At 44.8% G+C, this 15,699-nt stretch overlaps 1 protein-coding gene across 1 annotated transcript in view; it reads left to right on the top strand.

Moving 5' to 3' along the window:
* The first annotated feature begins 2,442 nt into the window (after positions 1-2,442).
* The window catches only part of LOC109868624 (reticulon-4 receptor-like), a 39,087-nt gene continuing 25,830 nt past the window's right edge, over positions 2,443-15,699 (top strand). Inside the window, exon 1 of the mRNA XM_020458321.2 lies at positions 2,443-3,235. Within this exon, the coding sequence (XP_020313910.1) occupies positions 3,214-3,235 (22 nt within the window). The 5' untranslated portion in view covers positions 2,443-3,213. The remainder of the gene's footprint in view (positions 3,236-15,699) is intronic.

Below are 15,699 nucleotides of genomic sequence, written 5' to 3'. Positions count from 1 at the left end.
TTGAAACACCCACAGTAGTTTGCATTGCTCAATCACAGGCTCCATATGTAATTGGGAGTGAGTGGGAGACGGGTCGAGTTCTGGAGATGCTGTGGATAGATCGTACATAAAGAAAACTTGTTTTTGTGACGCAGAGAATACTCAGCTAGACATACAAGCCGAGTCAAAATCCATGAAGTCTGCATGCCTGAGGGCAAAACTTGTAACAATTATATTACCTTCCTTGTGTCAATGTGTAATTTCATGCAGTTTGCTGAAAAATAAGACTTTTCTGAGACAAACACGGTAAACAGAGCTTTTCTACTACAAACCAACCAATTTAGAAAAATATAGAACTGTCTGTGCCTCCAAGCTCACAGTAAGCCTAATATCGAAGGACAGTGCATAGAACATTGATATAAGATACAGTAAGTGTGGAATTATTTTTTTTTGCATGTTTCTGAACATAGCAATATCAACAGCATAAATGTATGCATTTTAAAAGAGGTGTGAATAAAGTGTTTGTCTTTTGATAAATACCTGCAGCCAGACATGATTCTTTATTATATGTCTGTAAGTAAATAAGTGCATGTTACAATAGCTGACAATCATATATCAGAAAGGCTGGCTTCGTTGTGACAATTCCATAAGCAGATGAGGGAAAATAGCTCATTTATGACCGCATCATTAATTCCTGCCTCAGAAAAATTGACCTGGCAAGAGCTGTTCACTAATGCACAACACAAGTGTGGAACATGTGTCACAGGGATGGGACAAATACAGTACAGACAAAAACTAGAGTGAGCAGTTAATAAACAAATAATAAGCTAATAATTACTTCATATAAACTTCTGTTTGCAAGAGGCAGCAGAGCATGTTACATTCATTGTGCTTGCTGTCTAGTTGCAGTGGGAATGAATGCTTTACAGCCTAGTTATAGCTGTACTGTATGGCAAGAGAGTCAATTTGATACACTGATTACTCCAGTTAAAATGTATTGGTTGATATGCAGACTGTCAACCTTGAACTGACCTACTGTGAGGGAAAGAGAGAGGTCCTTCATATGACCATGTAGAGTTACTTCCACATTATATTGAGATGCTTGGTGTCTGCCAGATGTGCTTATGTACTGTACACACATTGTTAGGGTAGGCAGGTTTAGACATGCATTTTACAGAAGTCACCACATTTACATACTAACACCCCCCCCCCCTTCCCCCACCATCTTGCAGCTTGCAGACAGCAGGAAGTGTTAGACAATCCAATTAAATGATGAAATGTGAGTATGAGTAAAAAGAGCTTAACATAAGCTATTTGACATTGTCCTGATTCCAAGATGTTAATGAGGTTTGGCTTTCTCGCTGAAAGACAATGCAGTGGGGTGCAGCATATTGTCAGCTTGGAGAGGCAAATTAGCCACATCTCATAAGAAGGGGCGAGAGGTCCCAGCCAATATGGAATAAAGAATGTCTGTGTCATGTGAATAGATGCCAAACGTGACATAGAGACTGATAGCCTAGTGGTTAGAGCGTTAGGCCAGTAACTGAACGTTTGCTAGATCGAATCCCCGAGCTGACAAAGTGAAAATCTGTCGTTCTGCCGCTGAACAAAAGCAGTTAACCAACTGTTCCCAGGCCGTCATTGTCAACACGAATGTGTTCTTTACTGACTTGCCTGGTTAAATAAATACAAATAATACATGCAGAGTTTTTCACAAATTATTCATCCTAACATATTTCTGCTCTTGTTTTCTTTGGGCTGTACGTTGTCGAGGGCCATCACTGAAACATTCTACTATAACATCAGCACTGTCTTTCTGGAATACACACATTTGATTAATTAAGTGTAGATATAAAATACAAAGTGGTTGTGCCTCTCCTTTCATATTTTGTTTACTCCCCTGTATATGTTCTCTACGAAACAAAATCGTTTTCAATCTAGCAGACATTGTGTTAATTTGCATTGCATGAGTTAGGCCTCCTATTATTCGCACACAATGGTCATTAAACACATGGAGCCAAAACAACCATCGATCATGGAAACATGACCAGTAATTACAACTGACAGTCATCTGAACTCCAGGCTACTACAGCCTAGCCGACTCAAGTTTACCCGTCTGAGGTGGCTACGTGCGCTGTCCATGGTGGTGATTCGCATAAACACGAGCCTTGGTGGAAAAGCTCAAACATCAATCTCTGTTGAAGTGTGTCACCGACATTCAGAGAAAGGTATATGTTCGTCGTCTCTGTGGCAAACATTGCATGAAGCAGCGACATTGGTTTCTATTTTCCTTTTACAGCAATTTGCTGTTCGGAATTTAATATAGGCTTATAAAATCGGGGAGGTGTTCACACACTACCGCTGGGAGGCGTCTCTATCTTAATTTAGAATAGTCTGACAGCGAGATCTCAACCACGAACCACCTATTACGAATATCATATAAGACGTTAGTTTTCTATGTCATTTTCTTTGTTATGTTAAAATTATATGGGTCGACATAAATCAAGAGCACACTGCCAACGCCTATCACTAAATAATCAGAAACAATATGTTCTGCTGTTCATCACATAACGTGACTGAACTGCGCATTATCGTTTGTTGGGATCATCCTTTCTATGTGGTTGTTGTCCCATGATATGGGTTCTGACCAAAGAGTGCAGAGAAGTTCAGGAGCACTATGACCTCAGTTACCTTCTCACGTTCACTAAGAACACGACCGCGCGCGCATGCAGCTCCCTCTGCCCTGTCTTGTTCTATGCTGATAGAGAGGCGCATATCTTTGGATCCCCACCCTCACAAGCCAACCGGCAGTGCACTCATCTAGGATAACTCTACGTTGGAAACTAAACGAAGGACGGTTGGATATATGCCTTTTCCTAACCGTGGATTGCGCTGTGACTGCAGATGGTTTTAATTTTGTAGCTTATTGCCGTTTGGATTGCTGCCACCCGTGCGTTTATGTGGTCCATTTGGAGACGTTCCTTTGGGTTGCCTGTATTCGAATGTAAAAAAAAGGTTTTGTTTCCCGCGCATCTCTCAAATGACTGAGCGCGGCGTGAAGAGGAGACCGCGTTCTCCACCTCCGTTCTATGTTAAAACCTTGGGCTAAAGTTTTCATGGACGGTGCCCTGGATTTTCCACTGCCATCTCTTTGACCGGGGTCTTTGTTTTTCAATCAGAGAACGAGTATTTTACCACGCACACAAGGGGTGCCTTTTGGATTCTATTTCCAAAATGAAGTCCGTTTTTATCCGAGGTATGTATGTATGGGCTACGTTTACATCAGATCCAAATGTGTTGTTTGTGTGTTTGCTTGCTTGTTTGTCTTTTACATAATGATTTTACATAATGTGATCCATTTGCACAGTATTTGATGGTTATTTGGAGAAAACAATTTTAGACCTGTCAGTGTTTACTACTGTAATAATATAACATGTACCATTTAGCAGATGCTTTAATCCAACGCATTTTAAGGTCATGCATGCATACATTTTACGTATGGGTGGCCTTGGGAATCGAACCCACGACCCTGGCGGTGCCATCCTCTACCAACTGACGTATATACATCTACTTGATTTACAGTTTTCTTGTTCAATGTGTTTTCAATCAGGTGCCATACTATTTACTATATGCCAATGTCTTTTATTTTACATTGATCTTTTAAATAGGCTTATATTATCTTGTAATGTTACATAATAGTTACTTGGAACACATAAAACATGCATGGTTAACATGTCATGTTGTTTTATAGGTAAAGCCTGAGTTATTCCAGTTTACTCATGTGACATTCCAAGGGTTCAATTTCTCAGATTTCTCAAAAAAGGGGTTCTGCGCAACGTTTGTTTTCCCTCTCTTTGCCAGAAACTTTAAGAATATTGTCCACCATGAGCAATCACCCATGTCATGCTAAGCGGTTTTGATTGAGACCACCACAGCTCATGAAATGTATTTATCCACTGCACTGTTCACTGCTCATGTTGTAAGACAAATTGGATCTAGTCACGCAATGGGGAGTTGGGGATTGGGCAGGGCATGTGTATTACCTGATAGCACAACCTGGTCTCAGAGCATTTTGTATTATTATGTATGTTAATCCAAGACACTCCATTTAGTATGATATGTTATGTTTCATATGGTATTTTATGTATTAATTTGTGGATGTCCATCACCCATTTCGTATGATATGCTACAAATTACAATTCTTATTATATTTTAAGAATTTGCAAAACTTTCAATATGTTATGAATTTGCAAAACGTACAATGTTACGAATTTGAGAAATGTTCAATATGTTACGATTTTGCTAAACGTATGATATGTTACAAATTCTAGCTTGGTGCTGAGGTGGCTAACGTTAGCTAGGCTAGGGGTTAGGGTTACAGTTAGAGTTAAGGTTAGAGTTAAGCCACCTCAGCTTGGTGCTGAGGTGGCTAACGTTAGCTAGGCTAGGGGTTAAAGAGTTAAAGTTAGGGTAGGAGAACGTTTAGCTAAAAAGGTTAGGGGAAGGGGTAGCTAAAAGGGTTAGGGTTAGGGGAAGGGTTAGCTAAAAGGGTTAGGGTTAGGGGAAGGGTTAGCTAAAACGGGTAAGGTTAGGGGAAGGGGTAGCTAAAACGGGTAAGGTTAGGGGAAGGGGTAGCTAAAAGGGTTAGGGTTAGGGGAAGGGTTAGCTAAAAGGGTTAGGGTTAGGGGAAGGGTTAGCTAAAAGGGTTAGGGTTAGGGGAAGGGTTAGCTAAAAGGGTTAGGGTTAGGGGAAGGGTTATCTAAAAGGGTTAGGGTTAGGGGAAGGGTTAGCTAAAAGGGTTAGGGTTAGGGGAAGGGTTAGCTAAAAGGCTTAAGGCTAGGTGAAGGGTTAGCTAAAAGGGTTAGGGTTAGGGGAAGGGTTATCTAAAAGGGTTAGGGTTAGGGGAAGGGTTAGCTAAAAGGGTTAGGGTTAGGGGAAGTGTCCGCTAAAAGGGTTAGGGTTAGGGGAAGGGTTATCTAAAAGGGTTAGGGTTAGGGGAAGGGTTAGCTAAAAGGGTTAGGGTTAGGGGAAGGGTTAGCTAAAAGGGTTAGGGTTAGGGGAAGGGTTTGCTAAAAGGGTTAGGGGAAGGGTTAGCTAAAAGTCTTAAGGCTAGGTGAAGGGTTAGCTAAAAGGGTTAGGGTAGGAGAAGGTTTAGCTAAAAATGTTAGGGGAAGGGTTAGCTAAAAGGGTTAGGGTTAGGGGAAGGGTTAGCTAAAAGGATTAGGGTTAGGTGAAGGGTTAGCTAAAAGGGTTAGGGTTAGGGGAAGGGTTAGCTAAAAGGGTTAGGGTTAGGTGAAGGGTTAGCTAAAAGGGTTCATGTTAAGGGAAGGGTTAGCTAAAAGGGTTCAGGTGAGGGTTAGGTGAAGGGTTAGCTAAAAGGGTTCAGGTGAGGGTTAGGTGAGGGGTTAGCTAAAAGGGTTACGATGAGGGTTAGGTGAAGGGTTAACTAACATTTTAAGTAGTTGCAATGGAGCTAAAAAGTTAGTTGTCAAGTTGCTAATTAGCTAAAGTTGTCAATGGTGAGATTCAAACTCGCAACCTTTGGGTATGGGAAGGGTTAGCTAACATGCTAAGTAGTTGCAAAGTAGCTATAATGCTAAAGTTGTCTGTGATGAGATTTGAACTCTCAACCTTTGGGTTTGCCAGACATTTGTTTTATATGTGTACCCATCCACCCCAACCAATCACCCTACTTTAATTTTGCCTTAATTAACCATCTGTTTTATGTAACCATGCCAAATGAATCATAAACTAATTTGAGTGTCTTGGATTTATGTTTACTATGTTACATTTACTTTATGAGACCAGGTTGTGTTGCTTGTTTTGTATGAGTGATTACATGCCTACTTTTACCTTATCTGTGATGCCACTGTACGCCTCCAAAATATTAATTTAATATACATGAAGTATGATTATACATAAAGTATGATTCACCACCATGCCCAGGGAGTGAGGCTGGACCCCTGTCTATCACACCAGGTAGAAGAGTAGAGAAGAACAGCCCTGAATAATTAATAATAATCCTAACCAAATGCCCAGTGTGCTGAAAATACATCAAACGATCCATAGCTCAAAGGAGAGCAGAGAGAGAGGGAGAGCAGAGAGAGAGGGAGAGCAGAGAGAAAGGGAGAGCAGAGAGAGAGGGAGTGCAGAGAGAGAGGGAGAGCAGAGAGAGAGGGAGAGCAGAGAGAGAGGGAGAGCAGAGAGAGAGGGAGTGCAGAGAGAGAGGGAATGCAGAGAGAGAGGGAGAGCAGAGAGAGAGGGAGTGCAGAGAGAGAGGGAGAGCAGAGAGAGAGGGAGAGCAGAGAGAGAGGGAGAGCAGAGAGAGAGGGAAAGCAGAGAGAGAGGGAGTGCAGAGAGAGAGGGAGTGCAGAGAGAGAGGGAGAGCAGAGAGAGAGGGAGAGAGAGAGAGGGACAGCAGAGAGAGTGGGAGAGAGCAGAGGTTGGAAGTATCTAAGTGTGTGCTAGAAATCTAGGCAGCGAGAAACCAGGGTGCAAAGTGTGCGTGAGTGTGAGGGAGAGATATTTAAAGTTTATTCACCACAAGCACAGAATACAACATCTATATAATAATACAGAAAATAGCATAGAATTATAAAAAATGCACAAGAAGTACACTATAATAAGTTGAAGAAACAAGAAATGCTAGTAAATACAGGTCAGTAACAGTACCTTATTCAATATGCAGGGGTACTAGAGTGGTTGAGGTAGGTTTATACATACAAAGTGACTGGTAGTAGAATACATTATACGTGTAAACAGGGCTGAAAAGTGACGGGTAGCAGGAATATATCAATATTTATGGTAATATACTTTTGTTTTTATTTAACCTTTATTTAACTAGGCAAGTCAGTTAAGAACAAATTCTTATTTACAATGACGGCCTACCAAAATGCAAAAGGCCTCCTGCGGTGACGGGGGATTAAAAATATATAAATAAATACAATATAGGACAAAACACACATCACAACAAGAGAGACACCCCAACACTACATAAAGTGAGACATAAGACAACCACATAGCATGGCAACAACCACATAGCATGGCAATGGCATACTAATGGTAATATATACATGTAATATATTTTAGCTAACCCTTCCCATGACCCAAATACAGTAGATACTCATGGTAATTGCAATCAACAATCAATGAACAGCAGCGTAGGTTTGACGAGCTGTGTGTGTGTGGGTTTAAGTGTGTGGCTTCAGTAATGAGTGTGTGAGTGAGGGTGTGTGTGAGTGTGTGTATGTGAGTACGTGTGTGTGCGTATGAGTAAGAGTGACAGTGAAGGTGTGTGTGTCTGAGTTGGTAGAGTCCTGTGGATTGGCATAGAGTTAGCGTGGATAGTCTATGGGAGAGGGAGAACAGTCATTTTTAACAGTGACATGGCCAGGGAGTCTGAGCCTTGATGAAACGGTACCACATGTCGGACAGGAGCATGGAGAACTGTCCATGTCTCGGGTGGCTGGAGTCTTGGCAATTTTTCAAGGCTTTCTCGGACACTGCCTGGCATGTACATCCTGGATGGCTGGGAGCTTGCCCCCAGTAATGGGTTGGGCTGTTTGCACCACCCATTGTAGGGCTTTCCTGTCGAGGGCGTTGCAGTTGCCATACCAGACGGTGATACAACCAGTCAGGATGCGTTCGATGGTGCAGCTGTAAATGTTCCTGAGGATCTGAGGGACCATACCAAATAATTTCAGCCTCCTGATGGAGAAGAGGTGCTGTCATGCCTTCTTTACGACTGTTCTGGTGTGAGAGGACCATGTTAAAACCTCAATAATGTGGACACTGAGGAACTTGAAGCCCGCACCCCTGTTTCCTGTAGTCCACGATCAGCTCCTTGGTCTTGCTAATGTTGAGGGAGAGGTTGTTTTCCTGGCATTGTCCTGACATTGCCATGTCTCTGACCTCCTCCCTTTAGGATGTCTCATCGCCGTTGGTGGTCAGTCCTAGCACCGTCGTGTCGTCAGCAAACCTTATGATGGAGTTGAAGTTGTGCATGGCCACACAGTCATGGGTAAACATGGAGTACAGGAGGGGGCTAAGCACTCACCCCTGGGGGGCCCTTTGTTGAGGGTCAGCATGGCAAAGGTATTGTTGCCTACTCTCACCACCTGGGGTCGGCCTGTCAGGAAGTCCAGGATCCAGTTGCAGAGGGAGGTGTTCTGTCCCAAGGGTCCTGAGTTTGGTGACAAGCTTGGAGGGCACTATGGTGTTGAACGCTGAGCTGTAATCAATGAACAGCATTCTCACATAGGTATTCCTCTTGACCAGATTTAAAGCCTTACTCACATCCACCTCAGAGAGCGAGATCACTCAGTCCTCTGGACGGTGGAGGCCCTCTTGCATGGCTCGGTGTTGTTTTTGTTGAAGTGTGCATGAAATGCATTGAGTTTGTCTGGTAGAGAAGCATTCATCATTGGGCAGATCATGGCTAAGTCTTCCTTTGTAATCCATAATGGACTGGAGCCCCTGCCACATGTGTCGAGCGTCAGAGCTTGTGTAATAGGATTCCACCTTGTTCCTATATTGTCCTTTTGCCTGTTTGATAGCTCTGCGGAGGTCGTAGCGGGACTTCTTGCACACGTTCGTCTCCTCAGTTGTAACATTGTGGTTGGCTGTGATGTGTGCGGTAGCTCTGTCCTTTAGCTTAGCGTGTACCGCTTTGCTGCAAGGTCCACTTACTTCTCTAACAACAATGGCTGCCACAGTAAGAACTCCCGGACTCTCTTCTCCACTGTCAGCAAACTACTTCAGCCCCATGATGACACCTTCTCTACTCCCTCCACTGAGCTGTGCAACTAATTTATTCCGTTTTTCAAGGACATGCTCACCAAAATAAACTCATTACTGACTGATCAATCTCCCTCAGCTGCCCCTCCCCCTGTCAACCTCCCAACCGTCACACCTGAAACCCGGCTCTCCGAATTTGTCTCCATTGACTCTCCCTACAGTATATCTCAAAACTCATCATGTTAACCAAGACTACAACTTGCTCCCTGGGTCCTTTCCCCAGTCTTCTCATCAAAGCCTGCCTGCCTTCCTGCCTGCTCTCTGTCCATCACAAACATTGTCAACCTCTCCCTCGACCACGGAACTGTCCCCTTCAACTACAAAACAGCTGCAGTCACCCCCATCATAAAAAAACAGGACACCACCATCCTCAATAACTTCTCCCCCATTTCCAACCTCCCCTTCCTTGCCAAGACTCTGGAACATACTGTTGCCTCCCAATTACAAACCCACCTGCTAATCAACAACCTGCCCGAACCCCTCCAGTTTGGTTCGTGCTGAGTCCCTTACTCTTCATTATCTACATCCTCCCTCTTGGTCAGATCCTTCATCACTTTATCCTTGACTTCCACTGCTATGCCGATGACACCCAGATCTACCTCAGGACCAAATCCCTCCTCAACCCGCCTATGACCCACATTGAATCCTGCCTCTCTGCAATAATAACATGGATGCAACAAAACTTTCTTAAGCTCAACAGTGATACATCGGAACTCTTCCCAAATTCACCCTCACCGAAGCTGGCAACCTCACCCTCCCATTGACGACACCACTGTTTCTCCCTCCCTTCATGCATGCAATCTTGCCATCATCTTGGACAAATCATAATTTTTCCACCACTGCAACATTGCCAAAGTCAGGTCCTCCCTCTCCCATCCTGCCGCTGAAATCCTCATACATGCATTCATCTCCTCCCGTCTTGACTACTGCAACTCACTACTCTCCAGCATTAACTCCCCTCCATAAGTGCCAGATGGTTCAAAACTCTGCAGCCCGACTCCTCACCCACACTTGGTCCTGACAGTGAACTGCACTGGCTCCCTGTCTCCCAACGCGTTGACTACAAGATCCTCTTTCTGACCTACAAAGCCCTTCACCATCTTGCCCCGATGTACCTCTCAGACCTTTTTTTCCCCCACCAACACACATGCACACTCCGATCCACCACAGCAGGTCATACCCAGGTTGATGCTCCATAGGTTCGGCGACATGGTCTTTTCCAGACTACCTCCTAGGCTCTGGAGCTCTGGAACCTTCCCTCCAGCCAGGCATTACTCTGACTCCATCACTATCTTTCAGTGCCTCCTAAAGCCCCACCTCTTTGACAAGGCCTGCCCTTAAGCTCCCCCTCCCCAAAGACACTCCTCTCTTCACCATACTGAACTGCACCTAAATCAAACCCTTACCCTACCATTACCCTGAACCGGGTTCGTTTCCTAACCCCAATCACGCCCCTTACCCTATCCCTGGTTTGTATCCATATCCCAATCCCAGCCCTTACCCTAAACCGTGTTCGTATCCAGATCCCAACCCTTCCCTCCCCATACACTGATACTCTTTCCCTTCTTTGAGACTACCTCTCTCTTTTATTTATGTTTTGTTTAGTCTGATGTTTTGTTTTGACTACTGTTTTGCTGTTCTACAATTGTAAAGCGACTTAGGGCCCTTGAAAAGCGCTGTATATTCGGAAAGAATTCAGACCCCTTCCCCTTTTCCAAATTTTGCTAGGTTACAGCCTTAATCTAAAATGGATTGAAATTTTTTTTTTCCTCATCAAGCTATACACAATACCCCATAATGACAAAACCAAAAAAGGTTATTAGAAAAATAAAAACAGAAATACCTTATTTACATAAATATTCAGACCCTTTGCTATGAGACTCTAAATTGAGCTCAGGTGCATCCTGTTTCCATTGATCATCCAGAGCTGTTTCTGATTGGGGTCCACCTGTGGTAAATTATTTTGATTGGACATGATTTGGAAAGGCACACACCTGTCTGAATAAAGTACCAACAGTTGACAGTGCATTTCAAAGCAAAAACGTAGAGCTCCAAGGCAGGAATGTGCCGAGGCAGAGATCTGAGGAAGGGTACCAAAAAATGTATGCAGCACTGAAGGTTCCCAAGAACACAGTGGCCTCCATCACTCTTAAATGGAAGAAGCTAGGAACCACCAAGAATCTTCTTAGAGCTGGACGCCCTTGCAAACTGAGCAATCGAGGGAGAAGAGCCTTGATCAGGGAGGTGACCAACAACCCAATGGTCACTCTGACAGAGCTCCAGAGTTCCTCTGTGGAGATGGGATAACCTTCCAGAAGGACAACCATCTCTGCAGCACTCCACCATTCAGGCCTTCATGGTAGAGTGGCCAGATACTCTTCAGTAAAAGGCACATGATAATTCCGCTTGGAGTTTGCCAAAAGACACCTAAAGACTCTCAGACCATAAGAAACAAGATTCTCTGGTCTGATGAAACCAAGATTGAACTATTTTGCCTGAATGCCAAGTATCACATCTGGAGGAAACCTGACACCATCCCTACGGTGAAGTATGGTGGTGGCAGCATAATGCTGTAGGGATGTTTTTCAGCGTCAGGGACTGGGAGACTAGGATCGAGGGAAAGATGAACGGCGCAAAGTACAGAAAGATCCTTGATGAAAATCTACTCCAGAGCACTCAGGACTTCAGACTGGGGCGAAGGTTCACCAACAGGACAACGATCCTAAGCACACAGCCAAGACAATGCAGGAGTTGCTTGGGGACAAGTCTTTGAGTGGCCCAGCCAGGTCCCGGACCTGAACCCGATCGAACATCTCTGGAGCGACCTAAAAATAGCTGTGCAGCAACCCTCCCCATCCAACCTGACAGAGCTTGAGATGATCTGCAGAGAAGAATAGGAAAAACTACCCAAAGACAGGTGTGCCAAGCTTTTAGCATCATACCCAAGAATAATCGAGACTGTAATCACTTCAACAAAGTACAGAGTAAAGGATCTGAATACTTATGTAAATATGATATTTCCACCTTTTTTTGTTGGTACATTTGCAAAACAATCTAGAAGTCTGTTTTTACTTTTTCATTATGGGTATTGTGTGTAGATTAATGAGGAATAAAAACAATTTAATCAATTTTAGAATAAGGCTGTAAATGTAGAAAAAGTCAAAGGGTATGAATACTGCACTCTCAGTCCCATGTACACTACATACAAAAGTATGTGGACAGCCCTTCAAATTAGTGGACCGTTGCTGACAGGTGTGTAAAATCATGTACACACTCACGCAATCTCCATAGCCAAACATTGGCACTAGAATGGCCATACAGAAGAGCATAGGATGCCACCTTTCCAAAGAGTCAGTTCGTCAAATTTCTGCCCCACTAGAGCTTCCCCGGTCAATGGTAAGTGCTGTTATTGTGAAGTGGAAATATCTAGGAGCAACAAAGGCTCAGACAAGAAGTGGTAGGCCACACAAGCTCACAGAAAGGGACCGCCGAGTGCTGAAGCGTGTAAAGATTGTCTGTCCTCGGTTGCAACACTCCCTACCGAGTTCCACACTGCCTCTGGAAGCAATGTCAGCACAAGAGCTGTTCTTTGGGAGCTTCATGAAATGGGTTTCCATGGCCGAGCATCCGCACTCAAGCCAAAGATCACCATGCGCAATGCCAAGCTTCGGCTGGAGTGGTGTAAAGCTCACCGCCATTGGACTCTGGAGCTGTGGAAATGTGTTATCTGGAGGGATGAATCACGCTTCACAGTTTGGCAGTCCAATGAACAAAGCTGGGATTGGCAGATGCCAGGAGAATGCTACCTGCCCCAATGCAATTGTACCAATTGAAGATCCAAGATGGCGTAGCAGTCGGACGACTTGTCGTGTTGTGTCCCTTGTATATATCGTATATATCGTTTTTTTTAAACATATTTTTCTTCGCATATCTTTTAAAACATTTTGTTAAACCTCAACTTCTAAATACTCTCCTGCAACCCGCCTCACCCAATGTACCTATTTTTTCTAAAGTACTTATATTTACTTCGTATCCGGATCCCCTCAACTGAAGCTAGCCAGCTAACTACCAGGTATCAGTCAGCAAACCATTGCTAGCGGTCTTCAGCTAACCGGTCATCAGCTGACCTTTAGCTCGGAAAGCTCTCGCCAGTTCGAAAAACGCGACTCTAACCAGAGCATAACGGACCTATATATATTTTTTTATTATCCCCGGATTCCCACCGGATTCCCACCGCAAACGGAACATTTTCAGCTGGATCTTCACAACTAGCTAACTAGCTAACTCCTGGCTTACTCCTGGCTAGCGTTTCCACCCACTTAGCTTGAAGCTAGCCCGGTCAGAGCTCCTGTGCTACCATCGAAGCATACTCCTGGGCTACAATATCCGGACCCACGACCGGTCTATCGATGTCACCGCATGAAGAGACATAAACAGACCTACCCCATCGCGACGCCCCCCAAAGGCTAACTTTCTAGCCCTTACTATCTCCCCTGCTTGCTAATTCGGCCTGCTAACTGCTAGCTTGTTTAGCCCCAGTCCGCTAACTGCTATCCTTGTTTAGCCCCGGCCTACTAACTGTTAGCTTGTTGGCACAGGCCTGCTAACCGTCTGAATCACCGCGTCCCAAACACTCACTGGACCCATTTAATTTGTTTATACCTTCCGGTAACCTGCCTCACCCAATGTGATACGGAATCGCTATTATTTTAAATTTTTAGAACACACTCAAGAACCTCCAGAAGCTAACCAGCTAACTAGCTACAAGCTATTTAGTCATTGTTAGCCACTGCTAGCGGCTTTGACCTTTTACCTTCTGCACAGCCAGCCAGTTTTTTAACCTGGATAATACAGTCCAGCTTCCCTGCCCCATCCACCGCTGCCCCCTGGAAACTGATCACTTGGCTACATAGCTGATGCATGCTGGACTGTCCATTAATCACGGTACTCCATTCTGCTTGTTTATGTTTTATCTGTCGGCCCCAGCCGCACTCAGGCTCTGTGTGTAGTTAATCCGACCCTCCCTGCCTAGTCAACGCCATTTTACCTGCTGTTGTTGTGCTAGCTGATTAGCTCACCTACTGTTTTAGCTACTGTTTTAGCTAGCTCTCCCAATTCAACACCTGTGATTACTGTATGCCTTGCTGTATGTCTCTCTCAAATGTCAATATGCCTTGTATACTGTTGTTCAGGTTAGTTATCATTGTTTTAGTTTACAATGGAGCCCCTAGTTCCACTCTTCATACCCCTGATACCTCCTTTGTCCCACCTCCCACACATGCGGTGACCTCACCCATTACAACCAGCATGTCCAGAGATACAACCTCTCTCATCATCACCCAGTGCCTGGGCTTACCTCCGCTGTACCCGCACCCCACCATACCCCTGTCTGCGCATTATGCGCTGAATATATTCTACCATGCCCAGAAATCTGCTCCTTTTATTCTCTGTCCCCAACGCTCTAGGCGACCAGTTTTGATAGCCTTTAGCCGCACCCTCATTCTACTCCTCCTCTGTTCCGCGGGTGATGTGGAGGTAAACCCAGGCCCTGCATGTCCCCAGGCACCCTCATTTGTTGACTTCTGTGATCGAAAAAGCCTTGGTTTCATGCATGTCAACATCAGAAGCCTCCTCCTTAAGTTTGTTTTACTCACTGCTTTAGCACACTCTGCTAACCCTGATGTCCTTGCCGTGTCTGAATCCTGGCTCAGGAAGGCCACCAAAAATTCTGAGATTTCCATACCCAACTATAACATTTTCCGTCAAGATAGAACTGCCAAAGGGGGAGGAGTTGCAGTTTACTGCAGAGAGAGCCTGCAAAGTAATGTCATACTTTCCAGGTCCATACCCAAACAGTTCGAACTACTAATTTTGAAAATTACTCTCTCCAGAAATAAGTCTCTCACTGTTGCCGCCTGCTACCGACCCCCCTCAGCTCCCAGCTGTGCCCTGGACACCATTTGTGAATTGATCGCCCCCCATCTAGCTTCAGAGTTTGTTCTGTTAGGTGACCTAAACTGGGATATGCTTAACACCCCGGCAGTCCTACAATCTAAGCTAGATGCCCTCAATCTCACACAAATCATCAAGGAACCCACCAGGTACAACCCTAAATCTGTAAACAAGGGCACCCTCATAGACGTCATCCTGACCAACTGGCCCTCCAAATACAACTCCTCTGTCTTCAACCAGGATCTCAGCGATCACTGCCTCATTGCCTGTATCCGCTACGGAGCCGCAGTCAAACGACCACCCCTCATCACTGTCAAACGCTCCCTAAAACACTTCTGTGAGCAGGCCTTTCTAATCGACCTGGCGCAGGTATCCTGGAAGGACATTGACCTCATCCCGTCAATGGAGGATGCCTGGTAATTCTTTAAAAGTAACTTCCTCACCATTTTAGATAAGCATGCGCCGTTCAAAAAATGCAGAACTAAGAACAGATATAGCCCTTGGTTCACTCCAGACCTGACTGCCCTCGACCAGCACAAAAATATCCTTTGGCGGACTGCAATAGCATCGAATAGTCCCCGCGATATGCAACTGTTCAGGGAAGTCAGGAACCAATACACGCAGTCAGTCAGGAAAGCTAAGGCCAGCTTCTTCAGGCAGAAGTTTGCATCCTGTAGCTCCAACTCCAAAAAGTTCTGGGACACTGTGAAGTCCATGGAGAACAAAAGCACCTCCTCCCAGCTGCCCACTGCACTGAGGCTAGGTAACACGGTCACCACCGATAAATCCATGATTATCGACAAATTATCGATTATTTCAACAAGCATTTCTCAACAGCTGGCCATGCCTTCCGCCTGGCTACTCCAACCTCGGCCAACAGCTCCGCCCCCCCCGCAGCTACTCGCCCAAGCCTCTCCAGGTTCTCCTTTACCCAAATCCAGATAGCAGATGTTCTGAAAGAGCTGCAAAACC

The sequence above is a fragment of the Oncorhynchus kisutch genome, linkage group LG23 (genome assembly GCF_002021735.2).
Source record: "Oncorhynchus kisutch isolate 150728-3 linkage group LG23, Okis_V2, whole genome shotgun sequence".
Lineage (NCBI taxonomy): Eukaryota > Metazoa > Chordata > Actinopteri > Salmoniformes > Salmonidae > Oncorhynchus > Oncorhynchus kisutch.
The sequence above is the reverse complement of the archived record's forward strand: the minus strand, read 5'-3'. Positions and strand labels throughout refer to the sequence as shown.